The following is a 27621-nucleotide window of genomic DNA, read 5'->3' on the forward strand; positions in this document are numbered from 1 at the left end:
GTTGCTGATTGATCCAAGTCTACTGGCATGATTTGTCAGAAATCATGTCAAATAGATTAGTGGTTAGAACTTGTCAGTCTAATAGTTTTTATTTTTTACTAATATTAACTATGTTAACAGTAAATGGCCTAATAGTTAACCAAGTATAGAGTTATGTAGGAGACAGCAAGCTATGATGTGTTGGAGGGGCATTTTAGACTAAGATCATCAGACTTCAACCTTTGTTTTTAGCCAGACTGCCTGACCTTTGCTTTTTGCATATTACAGAAGTGCATGATGGGATAGACGTGGAGTTAAAAATAAATTTCTCACCACAGTATGTAATTCTTCTTCTATTTGAGGAAGTAGATCTCTTAGAATATTTGACTAAAAAAGGTAAGAACTAAAATAATTTTCTGACCATATTAGATGAGAATTTTATTTGAGAAACTCTGAGGGGTTTAGAAGTGTCAACACATTCAGAGAAGAGAAGAAAAGAGTTAACAGGAAATTTCTAAAAAGAATTCAAATAGTAGACCTACTCATCAGCTGAATTTCTTTTACTTTCTGGTGAAGTCAGGTTGAGAGGAAGAACTTAACCACTGACTGAGGTTAACTGAGAAGAGGCAAAGAGAACCTCATAGTTATGACTGAAAAAACTGGCTAAGGATTATAAGTTTAATGAGGAAAGGGATTGAGTTTTTCCCTTTTTTTTTATCCCTAATGCTTAGCAAGGTGTCTGATGAAGAGTAGTACTTAATAAATGCATATTGATAACGGTGATGAGAGGTTTAATAATCACAGCATGAAATGGAGGACAATGTGGCAGTTGACAAGGAGGATTACATTTCAGCTATAGAGTAGGAGACTGAAATAACAGACTTAAAAAGCTATGCCTCTTCCTATTGGGGAGGGGATAATTAACCACAGCACTCCTTGATGGATGATGGAAATGGATAAAAAAGCTGGGTCCCAGATGTAACTTTCCTTTTGAGGGAGATCCTTACTAACTACAGCATTCCCAGTAGAGGTTAAATAGGTATTAAGTAACCTTAAAGGCACCTTTATAGTTGAGGACCTGCTAGGATAGAGAGATGAAATTTAGTGGGAAATAGGGAAAAAACTCAGAAGAATCCTCTACTGAATTATCTAGAGCAGAGGAGATAGTAGGTCCAAAAGAAAGATCCCTGATATTACCACCAGAAGTCATTATTATTAATGCCTGAATCTTGATTATACATGATTTTTGTATTTGCATGTCTTTGATATCCCAGGTACACATTTCATGATTTCTTTATAGAAGTGATTTTCCTAACATTCTATTGTAAAACATCTCTATAGTTTCTTCCAGCAACTTTCTTAGCCTATCTCAATGATAGCAATGTTTTTGCAGAATGTAGAGGACTGTTAGATGGCACAATAGATAGAGCACTGGCCCAGGAGTCAGAAGGACCTGAGTTCAAACCTGACCTCAAACATTTAATAATTACTTAGCTATGTGACCTTGGGGAAGTCACTTAACCCCACTGCCTTATAAAAACCTAAAAGAAAAAGTATGAAGAAATTTCCTACTAATGTTCTATAGATTAAGAAAGTGTTAGCTCATTTTTAAAGTTTGTTTTCTGTTGATGTTCTTAGCAAAATTATTTTGGTTCTTCTTCTGCAACATATTTATTATGCCATGAATTGGAGAATCAGAGATAATAGGCTAAATGCATGAGTATTATATGAGGACATAATCATTAGAACACTACTACAGAATGTTTATTTAATTAAAAGGATCATATGGACAGCTTCTCAGAGCTAGTGATTAAATTTAACATATTTCATAAGTCTCCAATTTCAGTATTTCTAGGTACTCCAGTTCCTACATTGCTTAAGGTGGTAATCAATTAGATGCTTAAGAAATCACAATAACTCAAGAATACCACTGAGCATATAATAATATTACTACTGATAGTGAACACACTGATGTTGGGAAGGCATAGAATAAACAGAGAATAAACAGAAAAGCTGTAGGCAAACTTTTGATTCAGTAGCCTCACATAAACTCAACCTGGATTATTTCTTATGACACTGATGAGAACTTGGCTCACTATATTTTGTTCTGTTTTGGTTTTGTAACTAAATTTTGCTGATGCCTTTTGTTTTTACATCATAATCACTTCCAAATATATCTTCCACTACCAAATGAGCCCTCCCTTGTAACAAAGAAAAACAGTTCAGCAGAATGAAACACAAAGGCCTCAGATAACAGGATATGTAACATTCCCTAGCCATAGTCTTTCTCTCCCCAAAGTCCCCATGGCCTTCTCATGTCTTCTCTAGGGATATGATTTTTCACTCTATTTATTATTTGTCTACATTTTTTTTTAAAAATTGTTTTGAGCATAAAAATGAGAAAATCCTAGATAATCTATGTTTCTGGTAGAAAGGTCTTATACCTTTAAAAAAAAACAACTAATGAAACTTTGCACCCTAAGATACTTTGGGAGTGAATGATCAGGAAGCTGTATGGAGAAGGAAATGACATTAGTAATTATTCTTTTGCTTACATGATTAGTAGAAATTCAGCACAGTCTCTTCTCCTTTCACTACCCCCCCCCCCCCCCATCCAAGACTCAGGTTACTTGCAGAGAGAACACAATGAGGAAGCAATACTTTATATTACATCTGTAAAATATGTGACTATGTAAGATAGGTAGTATGTGTAGGTTACCTAAATGTAAAGATTGCGTGGATAGATATGATCTGATCTTAGCCCTCCTATGCAGATAGGAGCAGAGTTAAGAATCTCTGTCCTTTACTTCCAGCACTGATAGCTAGGGGGAGGGGCAAGTAGATCTTAGGTATTCTTGAGGCTAGGAGCTCTTTTTCCTGTCAGTGAGAAGGATATGGGGCTAGAATTGCATATATCTGTCCTCATATATCTCTGGTTAAGAGAACAATGTTTATGGATTCAATAAGAAATCCACTTTCCTGATCATTATTTTACATTTTTTTAGGTTATATATTTGCATTCATATTAAACATATATCCATATTAGTCATGGTGTGAAAGAAGATCCTTGGTCTCTTTAATGGAGAAAGTATTCCTTTGACATCTTATCTCCTTTCCACCAAATGCTGGTCATCACAAATGACAATAAACAAACATATTTTTATTAAAATAAAACAGCCAACAGAAATTGGGATTTTACAGATTAGAATATACCAGAAAATATACAAGAGTGAATGAATTCTTTAGCTGGGAGTGTTATGAGACCTCAGCTTAAAACAAGAAAGAGTCCAAACTTATTCATAGAAGTCCATTCTGGGAGTCTCTAGGAGGTAAGAAATGTGAAGATGGTTCCTCATTTGTCTACTGCTTTCTCACCTTATCACTCACCTAAAGAAGCTTTGACACCATTTCTGCAAAACTCTTATGCAATTTTGCAATATTTAGATTTTCTCCTCACCACTCTGGAGTCATGTCCTCTTCTACATACTCTAGAACATACAAAATGTCCCAGACTGGGTTGGAAACCTGGTTACACATTTTTTTTTTGTTTTGTTTTTTGCAAGACATTAGGGTTAAGTGATTTGCCCAAGATCACACAGCTAGGTAATTATTAAGTATCTGAGGCCAAATTTGAACTCAGGTCCTGCTGACTTCAGGGCCCTGCTGACTCTAAGGGGCTTAGAGGCCCCTGGTTACACAGTTAATAAATAAATTTATTTTAAATGCCAGAAAATGTCAGTCTTCATTTAGTATTCATTTTCTGGTTAATCAAATTGCATGAGTTACACTGAAGGGCTAATGATTCTGGATGACTCGGAAGACTGTTGCTTGGACTCTATTTTTGGAGGGTCAATGACATCCTGGGTGATGACTTGTACAAGAATTGGATTTAAGTGAGACAGAGTTGTACAGTCATTAACCTCACTCTCTTTTCCAGAGGCATTAAAAGTCCAGTGGCAAGACAAAAGGATTCAGTGGATAACTTTGGCTTTTTTGATGCCTGACAAAGTTCAAAGCACTTCACAGCACCTACTTCAACCACCTTCATGGTTTTTGGAATAGTGGGCTCTCATCCACCCATTCTGTCTGAGAAAGTCTTCATATGCTTGGTGTGGGCAGCCCCTAACTCCCCAATAGGTTTGAGACCTCTCAGGTTCAACTTGTTTTAGCGTATTTGCCAAGACAGTTTTGCTGGAGTATAGTTGCTGTGCTAATTACAGTTTCATCTACCCATATTTTTTAAGATCTTCACTGAGGGAAGATCTTTGGAGGAAGGATATGGAATGGAAAAAAAGCCCTATTGAATAAAGCAGGAAAAGGAGCAATTCAGGAATCAGAAAGGAAACAAATAACATATTGTCAGAGAAGTCAAGGGAAAATAGTTTAAGAAGAAGAGGGCAGTTGACATTGTCAAATGCTGCATAAAGTCAAGGAGGACAAGTCACCAAAAACAGAAAAATGCTGTTTTGCCCCAGATAATCAATATGGTAGTAGTGGAAAGGTGGAGAAGTCATACTTCCTTCTCTTGGCAGTCCCTTCAATGGGTGCTTCCATGTTAGGTGAACTGGACATATCCAGATAAGTCTGAATTTCAGTTTGTATAAGTAGTGGGTACAATTAGCATATTAGCAGGAAATTTATTATTGTTGTTTGTACTTTATTCTCAAAGAGGACCAAGACTTGAAAGTGAATTGAATTTAAGCGAGGGTGCTGTGCGAAGTCATCAGCCTCATTTTCTACTATGCATCTGGGTCCAGTGGCCAAATATGGATTGGCTCAAAAAGGCCAAGGTTTCCCCATTGCATCAAGGACCAGGAAATTTAGAAAGTTCCACAATAGCCTCCTGGGGCTCACTTTATTTCATCCAGGGTAATGCAGAGGTAAGGCAGGTGAGCCAGAGCTGAATCTCACCTTTGATTGCCAATGGCTGAGCATATTGTGTTCTACTTTACCTGCTGCTCCTTCACTCCAAGTCCCTGGCCTCTGATTACATCGAAGTATTGTTGCTGGCCACCATAAGCTCTCTCCTGATCCAAATTGAAGATTTTGAAATTGGAAGGAACAATAGAGCCTATGTAGTTCCAAACCATCATTTTACAAAGAAAACTATTGCCTAGGGAAATTAAGTGACTTCCCCAAGGTCACATAGGAAGAACATGGCTTTGAATATAAATCTCCAGATTTCAGATGCTAAGGACTTTCTTTATATGTACATTGTATATTATACATATACATATGTATCTGGTTACCTCTTCTTCCTTGGATTGCTTTCCTCTTTGGGGTCATAGCCGCAGGTGAACCTCAGCAGGACTCAGGTACCAACATTGTTAATTATGACTCTGCCAGCTCTACTTGAAAATTGTTCTATTTATCTTCATAAGTTAGACAGTACCCTTGGTTGCACTTAATTTGCTCAGAAAACCTCTTCCCCCCCCTCCTTTTCTGTCAATGGTAACTTCAACTTAATTTGAAATCATCACAAATGTAATTATAATACTTTAAGTAGCCCTAATTCAAGTTAGGGTCACAAGTCAGCTCTATGAAGAAATACCTACCAATTAAGTATTAGATGACTTTCAAAACCTTATTTAAAAATGTATTTAACTCATATATTTAAAAATAAATCTTTTAAAACTAGCAAAACTTGTTTGTTCACTTGTTATGCTTGCTTCATAACTGTGTCAACATAGACTCCAAAATGAATCTTTGTTCTATTAATAACTAAGAATACAATATGGGGGGGAAGTCATATTGAGAATGATTTAATCCCCCAAGATATGGTGTTTCTTTAGGTGACTATGTTTTTGTTCTGCATGAAACTATTCTCTTCAGTAATAACTAACTGATCCTTCTAGTGAAGTTTTATCTATTTGAAACATGTGGAGAAAATAGTGAAAGACAGAAACATATTCTTAGTTCCCAGCTTTACAATGAAAAAAGAGAGAGTACTAAAATGAATGTGGCCTATATTCTTGATGGCGGTGAGGCAGTTTTATTTCCTTTTTTCTTATATTCTACAATGCTCTCATAATTAACTTATCTTGCAGCAAGTTATAGAACTTGGATGTGTTATGCTTTCTGAACTTCTATCGCTATGACTCATGGAAACTGGTTAGAGCTGCTAAGAGCTGGTTTCCATGCTGCATTCTTCCCTCCCCCCTCAACTTCTGATAAGTATGAAGCAAAATTATTTAAAAAATAGCAGCAACAAAAAAAATCTATGCAAACGGTTTTAATCAATTGGCTATCCAATTCCATCAAAAGAATATAAATTAAGTAAAAGAACACCAATACTCTACTCTTTTTTTTTTTGGCAAGGCAGTGGGGTTAAGTGACTTGCCCAAGACCAAACAGCTTAAGTGTCTGAGGCCAGATTTGAATTCAGTTGGTCTTTCTGACTCCAGGGCCTGTGCTCTATCTATTGACCTACCTAACTGCCCCCAATACTCCAATCTTTTTTTTTAAGAAAGATTTTATTTAGAGTTTTACATTTTTTTCCCTTTTTCTTGCTTCCCTCCCTCCCCCTCCCCCAGAAGGCAATTTGTTAGTCTTGTTTCCATGGTATACATTGCCAATACTCCAATATTAACATATAAGATACATGTTAAATTGTTTCCATTGGGTGGTTCTTTCATTTATCCAAAATCAAAACTCAATCCAATTAAGACTTATTTTCATTTTAAATCATAGTATTTTATTAACTAGGAGCATTCTATCCAAAAAAGCAAAGAAGTTGATAGCTTAAGTCAGTATTGCATTATATTTAAAACAAAATTTAGCTCTCTTGAGAATCTCTTGCTTTGAGTTTTTCTGTGGGTGTCTTAAGAAACCTGCACTCCAAATCAGTAACTAGGACAGAATTGGATTAGATCATGAGTATGTTGCTAGGGGATGCTAGGTGGGTAAGTGTATAGAGCACCAACCCTTAAGTCAGGAGGACCTGAGTTCAAATTTGCCCTCAGACACTTAAAGATTACCTAGCTGTGTGACCATGGGCAAGTCACTTGACCCCACTACCTTCCAAAAAACAAAAAAATAAAAATAAAAAAGAGTACATTGTTAAATTTTCCATTAAGCATTTACATGTGAGTAAATTTTACAAAGTAGGTATGGACTAATTGCTTTGTTTTTTGTCTAGATACAAGAAAGTGATGGAGAAATAACTAATAGATAAGATTTAATTTAAAAATGTGACCTTCCTCAAGTATCCTCAATGATACCCAGTCAGGATCATGACATTCTTTTTTTTTTTGCAAGGCAAATGGGGTTAAGTTGGCTTGCCCAAGGCCACACAGCTGGGTAATTATTAAGTGTCTGAGACTAGATTTGAACCCAGGTACTCCTGACTCCAGGGCCAGTGCTTTATCCACTATGTCATCTAGCTGCCCCCATTCTTTTTTTTTTAATGAAAGATTTTATTTATTTTGAGTTTTACAATTTCCCCCCTAATCTTGCTTCCCTCCCCCATCTCCCACAGAAGGTAGTCTGTTATTCTTTACATTGTTTCCAGACCATGACATTCTTAAGACAAATTAAATCTTATTCATTTTTGTCCTAAAGCTAAATTATTATAACGACTACAATGTAAACTGAAACAACAAATTAGAATACTGTGTGTTTATAATAACCATTTTTTTGTTTTCAGAGAAGAAAAGAGAAACTATATCTCCCTCCTTTCTTTATAGAGGTATAGCTTATGATACTGTCAGACCTGGTAGGTATGTTGTAAGATTTTGTCCAACTGCTTTTTAAACTTCGCTTCTCCTTCTCTTTCTCTCCTCTTTCTTCTTTTTAACAGGGCATATGGCTTTAGGTTGGGAAGGAGAAGGGATACATATGGAAATAAAGGTGGTTTCAATAATATCTAAAAAATATATTCCATGCAGTACTTTTAGAAGTAAAAAAAATATGAAATAAACAAATTATGGCTGGGAATCATTGGAACTGTGGAAACCAGGTTTCACTTTGAGGTTTTGTTTTAAATATAATGCAATATAATATAAGTTGCAAATATAATGCAATATAAATATAATGCAATACTGACTTATGCTATCAACTTCTTTGCTTTTTTGGATAGAATGCTCCTAGTTAATAAAATACTATGATTTAAAATGAAAATAGGCCTTAATAGCTTTTCTCTCATAGGAAGCAAATAAGCAACATACTCCATGTCCTACTAAATTGTGGAACAGGATACATTTATCGCCAATCTTAGACAGGTTGCATGGTTAATGATTCATGGTTATACATGAGGGTGGAGTCCCATGTGTTTGTCCTCATCCACATTAGATAGTGGAATCACTTACAATGTCAATACACAATCTTACAACAGTTGTCCTTGAAGAAAATATTGAGTTGAATCTATGTTCCCATAGTAAATAGAGTGAGGAAAAAAACCAAAAATACAGAGGGTATTGGCCAAAAGAACCCGAATTTTTTCCGTAGTTGTATTGAGAAGTAGAATTACAAGTTTTGCACAGCTGCTAGAGGAGGCCACAGGGGTTGGACCCTTTGCCAATCCCTACCCTTCTCTTCTGCTTTGCCCTGGAATCATTGACTTGCAATTTGCTTTCTTCACTAGAGGAACTTTGCTTCTAGAGGAACTTTAATTCTACCTCATACATCAGCTTTCTATAAAGAAAGAATAAATGTAGTCAGTCAAGAGGCTAGGTTTCTTGTCTCAATGGGACAGTGGTAATAGGGTTGCTCATTAGGTATTTGACTTTTCATATCCACTGAGGACAACCAGATCAATAGCAAATTGATTTTTTCTGCTTGGTTTCTTTAGACTCTTCTTACTCTAGTAGCAGATCTTTCTGTTTGACTGCTTCTGTTGCAAACTATTGCAAGCTCTAAAGTTCATAGAATCTGAGAGGAATAAGGAATCTTAAGATCAATTCCTCATTTTATCATTTTATTTCAAATTTTTATTATTGACTTGTCAAACATGAACATTTCCACATAAAAAGAATAGGAACACAAATATACAACCACAAATCTAGAGTTTTTTTAAACTTATACATCATATTCAAAATATTTTTCATTGTCACCTGGACTGGATGACATAACTTGAAATGACTGCTAAAATTTGAAAGGCAGTTTTAATAAACAATGCTGTATTTCCTCTGGCTATCCTTTTCAGTCTTCATTTACCACAAGTTGGACTCTTTCTCTGAGACCCTAGGCTTTAACAAATGAACTTTTGCCTTCTCTTTCCTTGAGCTTAGTCCACTATGTATTGCCTCTCATCTCCAAACTATACTATCTCCATTCCAGTCTTGCCTAGAAGTTGGATGCTGTTCCAATAATCCTGGGTTTTGATGTGCTCTTATCATGTTCATAATGCAGATCAACACTTACTTCTTGGTTATTTCCAAATTGTGACAATGTATATAGCTTTTCTACCCTTTTCAAGTTTGTGTGCTGTTTTCCATCATTAAAATAGTAGTATATATTTTTTTAGGTTTTTCCAAGGCAAATGGGGTTAAGTGGCTTGCCCAAAGCCACACAGCTAGGTAATTATTAAGTGTCTGAGGCTGGATTTGAACTCAGTTACTCCTGACTCCAGGACCAGCACTCTATCCACTATGCCACCTAGCCACCCCTCCATCATTAAAATATCAGCTCCTTGAGGACAAGGCCTGTTTTGCTTGCTTGTATTTGCTAGTACTTAGTATAGTCCTTGAGATTTCATTAGCACTTAATACATTTCTTTTTCATTAATTCAATATAATTTTTCATTTTAAAGGAAACACCTAGGATTTCATAAGCAATATTCTACAATAGATCATATCTTTAATGTCACAAAGGTGACTAAAAGATGTTGAAAATATAAGATCCTTCTGTGCTATTTGTTTATTTATGGTTGAAATTATACAAGATTCCTTGAAAAATATAACAAAGGTCATCTTGTTAAACAGCTATGCAATCATTAATATTGTATTGGGATAAAATAGGGATATGTGTTTGCCACTGTCATGAAATCAATTCAGTGTGGATATCTGAATAGAAGAGGGCTTTCCTTTAGAAACTGAGTAAACAAAGGCTATATCTGTGTATATCTGCAGATATGACAGAATTGGACATGATTGATTCATTTAGTCTAATATTCCACTGGGTATTTATATGATATAAATGGTTCATATGGGCCCAGAAAGATTAATTCTATTACTGGGAGAGGGGGAATCTTTTAATAGACCACAACAGATCTCATTGATGGAATTTTTTGGTGCATGGTCATATAAAATAGAGTCATTGTATATAATAACATGGAAAACCTCAAGGGTTCAGTTATGGGTGAACAAATGAGAGACAAAATGGTACAAAGTGTGTGGTGATTGGTGGAGAAAAGTAAGGTCTCCTTTCTCTATTTAGTGAAGTGACCCTGGGATATTGCTTTAATAGGAAAGAATCTCAATTTACGTTCCTGTTCCAAGAGATTTCCCATCCCCCAAACCTCCCCTCCCCCATACTAGTTGACCTATTAATGTAATTATGTGGAATTGGTACAAATTCCAGATCAAAGTCAAGACTTCCAAGGAATCATGGGATGGTTTTGTATCCTTTAGCCTGGGCTGCACATGTGACATGTGAAGCTCCATATTTTACAAGGACCATATTGTAACAACTTATTTGAGGCTGTGTTGATATGCCAAATGTGTTTCATATCAAAGAAATACTCAAGTACAAGCAAGTACTTCCATGGCTTCTGGTTCTGACACATGGGCCAAGATGGAGAAAACAAGGATTTTGATCATGTGGCATCCCATGGAGAATACAACTGTCTAATTTACTACAAAGGCATGCTAGACATGATATACACAATGATAATGTACTACATATGTGCATGATGAGAAAGGATGGAAATATGTAGAAATATGCCAACCAGCATTTAAACATCTTTCCACAACAAAATATGGTAAATGCAACCTGCTATCCTCAATAGTCAAGTTCAATGTCTTTAAAATTGGAGACAAGTTTCACTAAAAAGGATATGCAAGTTAAGCATAATGAGCTGATATGGTCAATTTTTTTCCTTTTAGAATGTTGAATGAAAAAGGTTTTTTTGCATAGACATGTGAAATGGTTTTCATTGTAATCTACATTATAATATACTTCCCATTAAAGTTCTATTCTAATACATTACTACAACCAGATATACTAGTGGAGAACAAGCTACCAAGCTAGGAAAGCCTACTAAATTGGAAAGACTGAGTATGACTTTGGTAAATCAGAACAGGTCTTGTTGGAGGACTAATCTAGCTAACTTTGGGTTTTTTTTCTTTTGCAAGGCAGATGGGGTTAAGTGGCTTGCCCAAGGCCACACAGCTAGGTAATTATCAAGTGTCTGAGATCGATTTGAACCCAGGTACTCCCGACTCCAGGGCCGGTGCTTTATCCACTGCGCCACCTAGCTGCCCTTAATCTAGCTAACTTTGGAAAAGCTCATCAGCAGTGCTGGTAACCACAGGATGAATTATTTTTATGGAATAGCCAGTTCCTGAAAGTTGTTTGTCACACTGGAGAGAAACTTGTAAAGTACATCTGATTCAATCTGTTAATGTTTATTAAGTTCCTACAATGTGAAAAGCACTGTAATAACTGCTAGGAATAGGATAAAATTAAAAACAATAGGGGCAGCTAGGTGGCGCAGTGGATAAAGCACCGGCCCTGGAGTCCGGAGTACCTGGGTTCAAATCCGGTATCAGACAATTGATAATTACCTAGCTGTGTGGCCTTGGGCAAGCCACTTAACCCCATTGCCTTGCAACCCCCTCCCCCCAAAAAAAACCCTTAAAAACAAAACAAAACAATACTCCCTCCCCCCCATGGAGCTTACAATCCATTGATGAAATCCATTGATGAACTCTATTGATGAAAATGTAGATCCTTGAACTCATGACATATGAGAAGAATCATGTTGTAATAGCATATACTTTCCTCCACAGTTGCAATCATTTCTGGAGGCTATTTGGAGAAGAGTACTAAATAAAAATATCATTAACCAACTGTGCTCATACTGATAGTTTAGTTTTATGTTGGCATTAATGAACTGCAAAAAGTAGTAGTATTCAGCTTTCATAAATTTATGGGCTAAAATCTACTGTGAACTCTGAAACTGTTAAGTCAATGATTTGAAGTTAGAGACAACCTCTAGTGATGTACACCTCTCTGTAGAAAATCATACCAGTACCATTCAGTTGAATTCTTTATCTTTTTCAAGATTGAAGGTCAACAAAAACAGCCAATTAATCATAGGCTTTAGATTAAGCTGAAAAGTCCATGGAATTGTAGTGATATTGCAAAAGAATATTCTTTTGCTGTGTAAATTTGGACAAAACCCAAAGGTAGTCTACAAAATATTAGACTAGTGATTTCAGAAGTTTAAGTAAGTGAGGAATACCCAGTAATTATACTTGAGGAGTAACCTCTTAGATTTGTAGCCTCACATTGCTCTTCACCTAGGTCTCCTCTCTCTATTTTTGCTGGGTAAAGAGGTCTGAAAGATTTTGTACTTCTTATCTTCCCATCATTATCCAAGTATCATCCAACTAGTACCAATAGTATTGACAGCAGTGACTGTCTGCATTGGAAGCCAAGGGTAAGACTGAACCATAACTCTACAAAGAGTATAGGAAAGAAGCTACTCTTTTGTTTAAGACAGTTGTGCTGGCAAATGCTTAAAAGACAGTTTTCCAATGTAGGAGACTCACTTTTAAGTTTAATTTGCATCATTAACACTTTCTTAAATCTAGACAAACAACCAAACAATGATGCAATGAGTCGTAGCATTTGCCACTTTCCAAGGTGTAAATACTTACATTGAAATTTTTTTTATTTTTTAAATTTTCATCCAATTGTAAATGCATTTTTTCAAGTTACAAAATTTCCCTCCACCCTTCCTTCCCATCACCCCCTCCCCCAATAGGGAATAGTCAAGGTAGCATTTTACAAACATATTTTGTTAAGCAAATTTACAAATTAGTAATTTTTGGCATGAGAAATTAGGATTAAGGGAAAGAGATATGAAAGAGATAATTTTTATAGTGATCATCAGATTTGGTAGGGGTATTTTTTTCTGTGTGCTTTGTTTTGTTTTGTTTTTCTGACTCTGGTTGGGGGTAATATATTTCACAAATAGTCTAATATAGTTGTCTCAGCTGTTTGGACTGTCAAGTGGTGTTGCTTATATCAGGGTGGTTCATCTTATAATATTGTTGATGTGTACAATGTTTTCTTGACTCTACTTCCTTGGCTCAGAATCAGATACTGTAAGTCATTCCATGCTCTCTAGAGTCCAACCATTTATGCTTTGTTATAGAACAATAATATTCCACAGTATTCATGTACCATAACTTGTTTAGCCATTCCCCAATTGATAGGCATCTTCTGAATTTCCAATTCTTTGCCACTACAAAAAGAGCTGCTATGAATATAACTTTAATTTCTCCATTTGAAAACTATCTGTTCATATCCTTTGACTAATTATCAATTGGGGAATTACTTGTGACCTTAAAATTTGATGCAATTCTCTATATGTTTTAGAAATGAGACCTTTATCAAACTCCTGGTTGGGAAGATCGATTCCCAGTTTTCTGCTTTTCTTCTAATTTTGGTAGTATTGATTTTATTAGTGCAAAAACTTTTTAATATAGTCAAAATCATTCATTTTGCAGTTTATAATGTATTCTAATTCTTGCTTGGTCATAAATTTATCCTTTTTCCATAGATCAGGTAGATAATGTATTTTTTGGTCTATTAATTTATCTACAGGTTGCTCTTTATGACTAAATCCTGTACCCATTTTGACCTTATTTTGGCAAAGGGTGTGAGATGTAGATCTATGCCTAATTTTTACCATACTCTTTTCTAGTTTTCCCAGCAATTTTTGTCAAATAATGAGTTCTTATACCAGAGGTTGATGTCTTTGGGTTTGTCAAATAGTAGATTGCTGTAGTCATTTATTGCCATTTCTTTTGAACCTATCCTAATCCACTGATACATTACTCTATTTCTTAACCAGTACCAGGCAGTTTTGATGACTGCTGCTTTATTGTATAGTCTTAGATCTGGTAGAACTAGACCACCTTGCTTTACATTTTTTTCCCCTCATCAGTTCCCTTGCTATTCTGGCCCTTTTGTTGCTCCAGATGAATTTTGTTACTATTTTTTCTAGCTTGGTAAAGTAGTTATTTGATAGTTTGATTGGTATGGCACTGAATAAGTAATTTAATTTGAGTGGAATTGTCATTTTTATTACATTAGCCCTACCCTAACCATGAGCGTTTGACATTTTTTCCAATTATTTAGATCTGATTTTATTTGGGTGAGGAGAGCTTTGTAATTGTGTTCATACAGTTTCTGAGTTTGTCTTGGGAGGTAGATTCCCAAGCATTTAATGTTGTCTACAGCTATTTTAAATGGAATTTTTCTATTTCCTGTTCTTGGGTTTTGTTCATATGTAGAAATGCTATTGATTTATGTGGGTTTATTTTATATCCTGCTACTTTGCTGAAATTGTTAATTGTTTCAAGGAGTTTTTTAGATGATTTTCTTGGGTTCTGTAGGTATACCATCTTATCATCCATCTGCAAAAATTGAAAGTTTTGCTTCCTCATTGCCAATTCTAATTCCTTCAATTTGATTTTCTTCTCTTATTGCTACTGCTAGCATTTCCAATACTATATTGAATAGTTATGGTGATTATGGGCATCCTTTTTTCACCCCTGAATTTATTAGAAATGCTCTGAGTTTATTCCCATTAAATATTATATTTAATGGGAATAAATGCTGTATTTTATCAAAGGCTTTTTCAGCATCTATTGAGATAATCTCATGTTTCTGTAGGTTTTACTATTGATATGTTTAATTATGTTGAGGGTTTTCCTAATATTGAACTATCCCTGCCTGCCTGGTATAAATCCAACCTGATCATGGTGTAGTATTCTGGTAATAACTTGCTGTAGTCTCATTGATAAAATTTTATTTAAAAAAATTTTGCATCAATATTCATTAGGGAGATTGGTCTATAATTTTCTTTGTCTGTTTTGGTTCTTCCTGACTTAGGTATCAGCACTATGTTGGTGTCATAAAAGAAGTTTGGCAGAACTTCTTCCTCTCTTATTTTTTTTAAACAGTTTATGTAGACAAGTAATTAATCGTTCCTTAAATATTTGGTAGAATTCATTTGTAAATCCATCTGGACCTGGAGACTTTTTCTTGTATTTTTGTAAATATTCATCCATTTCACTCAAGTTGTCCAATTTATTGGCATATAGTTCAGCTCTGAATTATCTCTTTAATTTCCTCCTCATTGGTGGTTAGTTCACCTTTTTTAATTTTTGATACTGGCAATTTGGTTATCTTCTTTTTTTTTAAATCAGATTAACCAGAGGTTTGACCATTTTATTGGCTTTTTCTTAAAATCAACTCAGTTTTATGAGATCAATGGTTTTCTTTCTTTCCATTTTATTAATCTCTCCCTTGATTTTCAGAATTTCTAATTTGGTATTTAATTAGAGTTGTTTAATTTGTTCTTTTTCTAGCTTTTTTAGTTGCAAACCCAATTCATTGATCTCTAGGCATTTAGGAAAATATAATTTCCCCTCAAAACTGCTTTGGCTGCATCCCATAAATTTTGGCATGATGCCTTATTATTATCATTTTCTGGGATATAATTGTTGATTATTTCTATTATTTGATGTTTGATCCACCCATTATTTAACATGAAGTGACTTAATTTCCAATTAGTTCTTGGTTTATCTGTCTCTGACCCTTTATTACATGTAATTTTTATTGCATCATGGTCTGAGAAGTGGGTATTTATTATTTTTGCCTTTCTGCATTTGATTTTAAAGTTTTTGTGCCCTAGTACATGGTCAATTTTGGTGAAGGTGCTGTGTACTTTCAAGAAAAAGGTATATTCTTTTCTATCCCCATTCAGTTTTCTCCAGAGGTCTATCATACCTAAGTTTTAGAAGATTTCATTCACCTTCTTAACTTCCTTTTTGTTTTTTGTTGTTAGATTTATCTAGTTCTGAAAGAGGGAAATTGAGTACTCCCATTATTAAAGGTTTGCTGTCTATGTCTCCTTGTAATTCACTCAGATTTTCCTCTGGGAATATGGATGCTATACCATATGGTGCATACATATTTAGTAATGTTATAGCTATATTACCAATGGATCTTTTTTTTGTTTTTTTTTTTGCAAGGCAAATGGGGTTAAGTGGCTTGCCCAAGGCCACACAGTTAGGTAATTATTAAGTGTCTGAAGCTGGATTTGAACTCAGATATTCATGACTCCAGGGCCAGTGTTCTGTCCACTGTACCACCTAGCTAGCCATCAGTGGTGCCTTTTTTTTTTAGGTTTTTGCAAGGCAAATGGGGTTAAGTGGTTTGCCCAAGGCCACACAGCTAGGTAATTATTAAGTGTCTGAGACCAGATCTGAACCCAGGTACTCCTGACTCCAGGGCCGGTGCTCTATGCACTGCGCCACCTAGCCACCCCATAATGCCTGTCTTTCAAGGAGCATATATCCTCAAACCTTGGCTTGGAAGAAAGCTGTGAAAGTCGAGATGGATATGAGGAGATAAAGAATGGGTTAGGGTTTATCCACTAGGCCACCTAGCCACCCCAATGGTGCTTTTTAAGAGGATGTAGTTTCCTTCCTTATCCCTTTTAATGAGATTGATTTTTGCTTTTACTTTGTCTGGGATTAGGATTGTTACCCCTGATTTTTTACTTCCACTGAGGCACAATACATTTTGCTCCAGCGTTTTACCTTTACCCTGTGTGCATCTTTCTGCTTCAGAATGTTTCATGTAAACCACATATTATAAGGTTCTGTTTTTTAATCCATTCTTCTATCTACTTCCATTTTATGGGACAGTTCATCCCATTCACATTTACAGTTAAGATGACTAATTCTATATTTCCCTTCATGCTATCTTTCTTCATTTATATTTATCTCTTTCCTTTTCTCTTATTCCTCATCAAAATTTTACTACCTTTCCCCTTTGACTTTACTTTTAGAAATTTAACTTTCAGTAGTCCCTTCTTCCCTCATCTTTCCTGCTCCCTGTCCCTCCCTTCCCTGTGGAGTAAATTAATTTTTAAACTCCAGTGGGAATGATGTATCTTATTCCCTCACTGGGCTAAATCTATTGAATAAACTGTACTCGGAATTCCTTCTTTCTCTCTATAATTACAAATCTTTATGCCTCTTTCCTTGGTGCTCTAATATTATTAATCAAGTTTCATCAATCACAGTTTGATTATTTGATTGCTTATGAGATCCTATTGTTATCAAGATATCACAGATTGTTCATTTGATTGATAAGCAGCATTGATCCAAATTGCATCAAATTAAACATTTTTTACCTTACCCCCTTCTCAAGTATCTTTCAAATACACAGAATCTACCTTGCAAACCAAAGTATTATCCAAAGTCTTATCATTTTTTTTTTAGATTTTTTTCAAGACAATGGGGTTAAGTGGCTTGCCCAAGGCCTCACAGTTAGGTAATTATTAAGTGTCTGAGGTCGGATTTGAACCCAGGGACTCCTGACTCCAAGGCTGGTGCTCTATCCACCTAGCTGCCCCTGTCTTACCATTTCTTGAACTATTTGTGCACCTCCCCCAGGCCTATTTTCTTTCACACTTTACCCCACCCAGGGTATTTAACGCCTCCTTTAGTGAATCAAGGCTAATTCTCTCTCCTCCTTTACTCTCCCTGCCCGCCCCCGTCCAGGGTACTTAATCCCTAGTTAAGACACTGATCAAATTGACTGTAAGTAACCTGAAGAATACCAAGTACTGGGAGGCTCTGTAGGTCTCACTGAGAACTTTACAAATGTTTATAAATAATAGAGACATTGTCTCCTATCCTCACAGTTTATGATGCCCTCATTAGACAAGGTGATTAAAGTGAATCATACTATAATGAGATACAATTTGAAGTTAACACTCTTGCTTTTTCCCCCCAGGGCTTTTTGGCTCAAACATAGTGATGCGATCTTGGACCTCTTAAACTGAGAGACCATACCCAATTATAACCATATCCTTTAGGTTCATTCTCTTCAATTATATTCTACCCTCTAATTTTTCTTAGAGAAGCAAAGTTCTAAAGAATTAGAATTGTTATATCTCCCCTTTTAGGGATCAACATTTGTTTAATACAATTTTGTTTTTTCAGTCCCCTTTTTCATTTACCTTTTTTTTTTAATGTAACTATTCAGTCATGTATTTGGAGATTGAATTCTCTGTTCAATTCTGGTCTTTGTGTCAGGAAGTTTTGGAAGTCCTGTATTTCATTGAACATCTATCTTTTTCCCTGACAGTATATGTTGAATTTTACAGAGTAGTACATTCTGGGGTGTAATCCTAGGTCCTTAGCTCTCTGAAATATGTAATTCCAGTTCTTCTGATCCTTCATTGTTGAGGCTGATAGGTCCTGTGTTAGTCTGATTGTATTCTCTTTGTATTTGAATTGTTTTCTTTTTTGCTACTTGCAATATTCTCTTTTTTATTTGAGGATTCTGGAATTTGGCTATACAGCTCTTAGAGTTTTTATCCTGGGGTCTCTTTCTGGAAGGGTTCTGTGAATTCTTTCAATTGTTATATTGTTATCTTCTTCTAGTAGATTGGGACAGTTTCCCCTTATAATTTCCTGCATATGTTTTCCATGTTCTTTTCTTGATTCAAGCTTTCTAGTAGTCCAGTGATTCAATGATTGTCTCTCCTGGATCTGTTTTCCAGGTAGTTGGTTTCCTCTAGAAGGTACTTTACATTTTCCTCAATTTTTTCAATCTTTGTATTTTGTGTATTTTGTTTGATGGAATCTTGTAGTCTTATAGATTCATTAGCTTTTAATTCTTCAATTCTATTTTTTAGGATTTTATTTTCTTCAATTATCTTCTATGTTTCCTTTTCCAGTTGGCTATTTTTACTTTAAATGGAGCTGATTTTTTTTGGTCAATTTGTCACAATTTTCCTGCATGGCTTTCATTTCTTTTTTATATTTTTCTTCTTCCTCTCTTCTTTGGTTTTTAAATTCTTTTTTAAACTCTTTGATGAGCTTTTTTATTTGAGTATAATTTATAGACTATTTTGGTACTTCTCCTGTGAGTAATTTTTCCCTGCTTTCTTCTTCAGATATGGCATTGCTGTCATCTTTGTCTATAAAGTAGTTTTTCTATAGTGAGTGCTCTTTCAGCTTTTTTTGTTTCATTCTTGTTGTTGTAGTTCTGCTCCTGGGGTATATGGAGTATAGATCCAAGCTTTTTTGCTGGGGCTAGGGTCTGATCACTGGCTTGTTGTTGGCCAAGGTGCTGCCTCTGCAGTCCAGGCCTTGCCTTTGCAGAGGTTTGTTTCCTCCTTTATGTCCAGGTTCTGACTTAATAGAGATTGTTCCCAACCCAATCCTGTCTTTTATCCTAGTGCTCTCAGGGTTCAGACTTTGTTTAGGGTTGGGATCTTCCCTGCTGGCTTGCTATCTGGCTTCAGGGACCTCTGTTATTATTAAACTGTCCAGACCTAGATTGCACTGTGACTAAGAACCTCCTGCTGGCTTTCGCTGCTCTCCTGCCTCTTGGACTTTACATCCCCTTCTCCCCCAAAGAGGTAGCCCTTCATTGAAAATTCTCCACAATGTCTACAGTAGAAAACTTCTTTGGATCTTCTCTTTTTCTTGGTGGGATCTTTAGTCTGAATGTCAGAGTAGAGGCTTCATCTATTTTTGGTAGGGAAAGGCTCTGGTAGCAGGTTAGGTTCATGCTACCATCCTGGTTCTTCCCTTGGAAGTCCTACCTTGAAAATTCAATAATTGTCTCATTTGAGTGGGCTTCAGTGAGTTATTACTTTGTTACATATGCTTTCTAATATTCAGTTCATATTCCCCAAAGACATGATATATAGTAATAGGCAAGTATATTTACAGACTTTTGATGAGCTGTTTTATACCACCCATTTCTAAAATATACTTATGACTAATAATCAACTGATAACCATTGTGGAAAGTCCTACCATTAGAGGCTCATGAGTTATATAGCATAAGAAAAAAAATCTAAATATCCTTCTCCTAGTAGGTGTAATAGAAAAGTTCTAGGGATTTGATTCTTTTTTTTAAGGGTTTTTTTTTCAAAGCAATGGGGTTAAGTAGCTTGCCCAAGGCCACATAGCTAGATAATTATTAAGTGACTGAGGCCGGATTTGAACTCAGGTATTCCTAACTCCAGGGCTGGTGCTCTATCCACTGCTAGCCGCCCCTTAGGGATTTGATTCTTTAGGGAGAATGGGAACCCAGATAAGCACCTCAAAGCTTTTACTATAATAACTATAGCTGACATTTACATATCACTCCAAGAGTTTCAGAATTTTAAATTTGGAAGAAAATTCACAGGCCATCATCTAGTCCAATTCATAAACCACAGGAATTCCCACTGTAATAAATGGTTATCTGGTCTCAGATCAAAAACATCCAATGAGAGGGAACCCACAGTCAATGCAGCCTTAAATAGGAAGATTTTTCTGACATCAAGTCTAAACTGGTTTTGCTTTCTAGTGTCAAATGGAACAAGTATAGTGCCTCTTCTCCACCATACTCTTCAAATACTTGAAGACAGCTGTCATATTGTTCTTATCCCTTACCTTTCAGTCTTATCTCCAGGATGAACATACCTATTTTTTTCCACTGATCCAAAAGATCTATCACTATCCTGGTTGCCACTCTTTGGCAATTCTGCAGTTTATAATACTGTTCTTAAATCATGGTACCCAGAAATGGGTAATGCTTCAGATGAGGTCTGGTGAGTCCAGAGTACAATGCAACTATTACCTCCCTATCCTTGGAAGCTGTCTTCCTCTTAGGGCAACTGAAGACAGAATTGGGTTTTTTGGCCTCCATGCCACCCTGTTGACTCATATTAAGATTAATCTATTAAAACTCCTAGGTTTAAAAAAAATGCTATCTGTCCATGCCTCCTCCCATCCCAATTTAAATATGTATTTTAATTGATATTTTATTTTTCCAATTACATGTTCTGAAAAATTTTCAACATACATCCATATGCATATGTATGTAATAATTTCCTTCCACCCTCTCTTCTCACCCCCCTCCCCTCAGCTACAGTACAGTGAACAGTGTGTGTGTGTGTGTGTGTGTGTGTGTGTTTGTATATGTATATATATATATGCATTTGTCTTTTAACATATTTACAGATTAGTCATTTTCTGTATGAGAAATCCCCTCAATTTCCAATTCTCTGCTACTATAGAAAGAGCTGCTATGAATATTTTGGAACATGTGGAATTTCCCCCCCCCACACAATTTTTATGATTTCTTCTGCATATAGGCCTAGTATTGATATTGATATTGCTGGGTCAAAGGATATTACCAATATTATTGCTCTTTGGGCATAGTTACTTATAGCTCTCCAGAATGGTTGGAGTAGTTCACAAATATGAGGTCATATTCATAGTTGTTTTAATTTGCCCAATTTAGATACTTGTGAAGTTGACTTAACTGAATTGCATTTCATTACTCCTAATCTTTTCTTTAAATTAATTTTTATTAAAGATATTATTTGAGTTTTACAATTTTTCCCCCAATCTTACTCCCCCCCCCCCCCCCGGAAAGAAATCTCCTAGTCTTAATCTATACACCAGCTAAACCTATGTCCTATCTACTGATGAAAATGTTAAAATGCACAGGGTCAAACACAAATGTTTGGGAAATTTCTCTGGAGCCCATTTTATGATATTCCAGTGTTTAGAAAGATCTCTTTTGATCCTCCCAAGAATCGTATATGGTAACTATAATAGGTATACTTAGCCCCATTTTACAGATAAGAAAATTTAGGCTAAGAAGTTGTGCAAAGGCAACATCAATTTCATCATTTCAGGATGAAATTGAATTCCTTCTTTCTAATATCTCTATTGGTTAACTTGTATGTGGCAGGGTTCCTGTACTGATGCTACTATGCACCCCCCCCCCCACCTTGAAAGTGATTACAATGCTTCTTAATAGTGGGTAAAAGAATAAAATCACAATGTTCACGTCACTGTAGAAATTCGTTTTGCTTGACTCTACTGTTTGTAACAGAGGTTTTGGTTTTCTTTTGGTCTCAAGTGGGAGTTGGGTAGGAGGGAGAGGCAGATTTTTCCTGATTTAAAAAATATCTAACCACCCTGTTTCTCAGAATGTTCCTAATTTTGCAAAGTTGTTGAAAACATGCTACAACTAAGATGATAATATAAAGGCTCTTGAAATGAATCTGTTAAACTGTACTTTATCTCTTGTAGGATTTACAACTGGAAAAGATCTTACAGATTACACAGTTTAATAGTGTCAAACTCAAATAGAAATTATGTTGCGTTGCATTTTTATTTTGCTAAACTTTCCCAAATATATTCTAGACTGGTTCCTGGAAGCATTTGGAAAATTTGTTGTTTGTGAATATTACACCTTTAATCTAGTCAGTCACCCTTATTTAAACAAAAGTCTAGAAAGATCATGGATTTAGAGATAATAAAATGATTTAGAGATCATATAGTTTTACCCCCTCATTTTACAGATGAGGAAACTGAGGTCTATAGGAGAAGTAATTTACCCTGTGTCATTCAAGGTACAAGTAGCAGAGTCAAAATTTGCTTCCATCTGTCTGATGGTTTGGGCTCAACATTTTGTTTATGTAGGACAACTTTATTAAGGAAAAAGCAGGATATGAAACTATCTATTAACTGTTAAGACTTTTGTCTCAAAAATTTCCTATAAATAGAAAACAGCAGAAACAAAAATTTTAAAATAGGATAAAACTGCTTTCAATATTGACACACATGAACACTGATTTATCTTCTCCCCAAACTGTTTTGCTTTGCTTCACAGGACAGAACTAGTACCAAGGACTAAAAATTACATGGGAGCATTCAATGTCATGAGCTTAATTAAATCTCCTTTTTTTTTTCTTGGTCAGAAGGGTGCCCTGAAGCTAGATCTTGGTTTGTTTGCTTTTTAGGTTTTTGCAAGGCAAAAGGGGGGTTAAGTGGCTTGCCGGAGGACCGCACAACAAGGTGATTATTAAATGTCTGAGGCTGGATTTGAACTCAGGTACTCCAGGGTTGGTGCTCCATTGCCTTACCTAGCTGCTGCTAGATCTTTATGAGTAAGTAAACTAAGGGTTAAGGAAGTTATTTGACTATCTTACTAAAACACCTTATGATCATTCACATAATTGTCTGGACTCTCTTTTATTGATGCAGTGACAAATCTTTGAGATGCAGAACACAGTACTCATAGATTTTGTGTCTAGAACACTGGAAAATGGCACACATTCGAGTTGCACTACTTCCCCAAATCTGACCAAGCAAAATCCTATGATGATTTAAGCAGTTTTCTAGAAAGCTACGTTGATACAGCTAAGAGGTGCGGGGGCAAGAACGCCAAGCCTGGAAAGCTTACTTTCCCAAGTTCCAGTCACTAGTGGAGACAGTCAGCAAACCCTGCTTGGCTCAGTTTCCTTTTCTGGAGTATGAACTAGAGAAGGAAATGACAAAACAGTCTAGCATCTTTGCCGAGAAAACCGCAAATGGGGTCCCATACTCATTTAAAATTTCTAAATAAAAAAAAAAAATCATGGTTCTTTTAATAGCAGCACAAAATGGGTATTAAAAAGGGTGAAATCACCTTGCCTTTCTAGAAGGCAGTCTTTCCTGCTCCCCACCTTCCTGTTTATTTCGAGATCCAAGTGATGGAATAGGGGCAGTACTTTGGCTTTTTTTCCTGTACATTTTGTGGCACTTGGCACAAGTTCGGGACGCCGAACTGTGTGAAACATTTGAAAATTCCCACTGCCGAGGGGATTCCGACAGGAGCGAGCAAAGAAAGGCGGCCGGGTCCGGGCTCGGGAATGCGGCCGCTGGGTCCCGCCGTCCCTGGCGCTGGGGACCGCAGCTTGCCCTCTGCCCAGGAGGGAGAGCGGTCTCCAGGCTGCTTCCTCGTCCCCACTCGGAGGGAGACCTTTTAGGACGCGGGGTGGCCCGCGTCCTCGGAGGCTCCCTCGCACGCAGGTGGTCCGGCGGCCGCGGGGCACCTGGCCGCCACCTGCGCGCGCCCCCGCGCGGCCGCGCTCCCCTCCCCCCCGCGCGCCCGCGGCCGCGCACGCGCACGCCCGGCCAGGGCCTCGGCGGCGCGCTGTCATGGCGGCCCGCGGCAGCTCCGCTCGGAGCCGCAGGCGCTTCGGCCCGAGCCGCCCGGGCCCCGGCCGCGGGCCGATCGCCGGAAGCGTCCTCCGGGGCTGAGCGCGCGCGCGGAGCGGGGCGGGCCCCGGAAGCCGCGCCGCGGTGGGGGGGGCCGGGACTGGGGAAACTTGGGAGGCGGCTCGCGCCCGCGCCGCGGCCCCTCCCCCGCCGGCACCTGCGCCTCTACCTGTCCCCGCCCCCTCCGCCGGCTCCCGCGGGGGCGGGGCGGCGACTCGGCTCCAAGTTCCTTCTCCCGGCGGAGGGCCAACTTGTCCCCGCCGCCACCCGCTCCCCGCGCCCCGCCGCACCTGCCCGCCCAGCTCACCTGGCCGAGCCGCCCCGACCCCTCGGGGCGCGAGCGCGCGCGGGCAGCCCCCGGCAGCGGGCGCCGCCGTCGGGGCCCCGGAGCCGGCAGATGGCCGGCGCCCAGAGCCAGGCCCCGGCCCCGCCGCCGCCGCCGCCGCCCGACCGCGGAGGAGGCGCGGGGGATGGGCAGGGGGCGCCCCGGGACGCGGCCGCCCCGGCCCTGAAGCCCGGGATCCCCATCAGGGGCATCCGGATGAAGTTCGCCGTGCTCAGCGGCTTGGTGGAGGTGGGAGAGGTGACCCGCCGGGACATCGTGGAGACCGTCTTCAACCTGGTGAGTTCGGGCTTCGGGGCGCGCGGGGCCCCGGTGGGAGGCCGGTCCGGAGCGCCCCGCGCGCCCCGCGCGCCCGAGGCTTTCCCCGAGAGCAGAGGCCTCCGTGCCGGGCTGCAAAACTTTCTGAAGCGCCCCGATTCATTTATTGCTTGATTTTTGTATTTTATTTTCACTTTTACAATTTTCCCCAAATCTTACTCCGCGCCTGTCACGGAAGGCGGTTTGCCAGTCTTTACATTGTTTTTGAAGCGCCCGAAGAGGACAAGAACTTCACCCCGTGATCCGTTCCCCAATATCATCAGGATCTCAGGGCACATGCACAGTTGAGATGTTGCAGATTTAGTTTTTCAAAGTTTTACATGACTGAGCAGGTTGCTTCCACAGAAGCGCAAGAAGTTATTGATTCTTTTTTATATTTACCTAAAAAGGAAATGTGTGTGTACACACACACACACACACACACACACACACATATAATACACGCACGTTATTGATTCTTTTTTATATTTACCTAAAAAGGAAATGTGTATATACATACATACACACACATATATATATAATACACGCACATTATTGATTCTTTTTTATTTTTACCTAAAAAGGAAATGTATGTGTGTATATATATATATATATATATATATATATATATATATATATTATACATGCTTGCTCACCTACACTAGGTAGAGTCTCTCAGAAGGAAAGTGCATAGGCATACATAATGGGTAAAGATAGAGCTCTTGGGGGGGATGGGGGAGAAATGAGAAAAGGCAATGAGAAAAGGTTTGGTATTTTTTCTTTTTAAATTTTGGTAGGTGCACATTCTTTTCAACTCTTAGACTCTTTCAAATCAGCTTCTAGACTCCTTCATCATAGAGTCTAGAAAATTTTAGGAGATATCAACCACTGGCCATACTTTCTGGTTGATATAAATCACAAAGATAGGGTAAAGTTGTTTTTGGCATATTGGGCTTATGTTTAAAAGAAAGGTCTCTAAAAGATGTGTTGCCTCAACTGGCATCTATCAAGGACTAAGTTACTGACTGAGTTTTGTATAGGAATCATGATGACTCTTGTTATGGCTCCTTCTACTTGCTTGACATGGGATGCCGGCCCAAGGCCTTTAACTTACCTGGGTCCTTGCTTGCTCATCTGTTGAAAGGATAGCTTTGTACTAGATGGCCTGTAATGGTCCTTATGGTTTCTGAGTGTCCAGGGGATTAGTTAGAGTTTTCCTCTTAACTAAGAGTTTTACGTTAGCAAATGACACATTTTGACCACTTTTGAATTCTGCATTTTTATTTTTTACTAGACAGGTTATGATCAAGTTTATTTCATTTTATTTTTTTAGGTTTTTTTGCAAGGCAAATGGGGTTAAGTAGCTTGCCCAAGGCCACACAGCTAGGTAATTATTAAGTGTTTGAGATCGGATTTGAACAGGTACTCCTGAGTCCAGGGCCGGTGCTTTATCCACTGTCACCTAGCCACCCCTCAAGTTTATTTTTTTAAAAAAGTTTGACCTTAAATACCAAATAATCATTTCCATGTACAAAGTTTTTGAAGTAAAGGGGATTGTATATGAAAATAAGTCACTTATGTACCACTTAAAGTATACATTTAGAATTAAAGTATCTATGTGCTGTTTTCAACATGTAGCTTTCAAAGCTGACATGCTTGTTTGAATTTCCTTTTGGCATCTCTATAAATGCTTCAATACTCCTATTTTTTTCCTTTTCTTTTTTTTTGGGGGGGAGGGAATCCCCCCCTGCTAGCCCCTTTCTTCTCCTATTTACCATCCTAATTAGGGGGAAAAGGGAACAAAACCTTTCTAACAAGTGTGCTTGGTTAGGCAAACTAAACAAATTTGTATGTTGGCCAGGTCAGGGAATGTATGTCTTGAATCAATCACTTATTTATCAGAAGGTGAGTAGTAAACTTCATTGCTAATTCTTTGGAGTTGTAGTTGCACATTGCATTGATCAGAGTTATAGATAGATATTATATATGTAACATAATATAATTTTTAATATATAAAACCAGAAAAGTAGTAAGAAATGTAATATTAATTTATTTTTTCTGTTATTGCTCTTCAACAAAACATTGGTAAAATCAGAAGTTATGAACTACATTAATGCCTTATGAAGGATTTTGTTTTAAAATAAATATTAATTATAACTTTTTTATATTTTCTAGAAAAGATGTTAAGATATTTTCTCAATTTCATATCAAATTCAGTAATCTCCCAGACTAATCTCAACCGGTCCTTTTACAAATTTCCCTATTTCTGTCCAGACACTACATAATCCATTGCCACATTTCCACTCCCCCACTCCCCCCCCCCCAAGTCCCTTACATCTCTTTTTTATCCAACCCTGGCTCTCCATTCACAGAGCTGCTACTGGTCCTTATCTTTATATTATTGCACCAGCTTCCTAATTCAGCTTTCTGTCTCCATCTTCCCTTTCTTCTCTCTTCTACTGTTTTATCAAAGTAATTTTCCTTAATTGAAGAGTTGACCATATGACTACCAAAGACAGGAAGTCCAGTCATTTTTCATTCATGTTCAATTCTTCATGAAGCTATTTGAGATTTTCTTGGCAAAAACATTGGAGATTTTCCATTTCTTTCTCATAATTGAGGAACTGATGTAAACAATGTAAGATGATTTGCCCAGGGTCACAAAGTCTGGAAGTGTCTGAGGCTAGCTTTGAACATAGTTCTTCCTGACTCCAGGCCTTGGAATCTATCCACTATGTCATCTAGCTGC

The 27621-nt window shown here is 37.6% G+C and overlaps 1 protein-coding gene across 4 annotated transcripts in view; it reads left to right on the forward strand.

Moving 5' to 3' along the window:
* Positions 1 to 301: 301 nt before the first annotated feature.
* The window catches only part of LRBA (LPS responsive beige-like anchor protein), an 832197-nt gene continuing 804877 nt past the window's right edge, over positions 302 to 27621 (forward strand). Inside the window, exon 1 of one of the 4 annotated variants that reach the window (XM_074229149.1) lies at positions 302 to 375. Coding sequence is in view for 3 of the 4 variants with exons in the window: in XM_074229150.1 (XP_074085251.1) it covers positions 24630 to 24854 (225 nt within the window). In the remaining variant the exon portion in view is untranslated. Of the gene's footprint in view, positions 376 to 7647; positions 7694 to 24614; positions 24855 to 27621 lie in introns of those variants that run through there. The other 3 variants (XM_074229148.1, XM_074229150.1, XM_074229146.1) reach the window with 3 other exon arrangements.

This window comes from Macrotis lagotis, chromosome 3 (genome assembly GCF_037893015.1).
Source record: "Macrotis lagotis isolate mMagLag1 chromosome 3, bilby.v1.9.chrom.fasta, whole genome shotgun sequence".
In the NCBI taxonomy this organism is placed as follows: domain Eukaryota; kingdom Metazoa; phylum Chordata; class Mammalia; order Peramelemorphia; family Peramelidae; genus Macrotis; species Macrotis lagotis.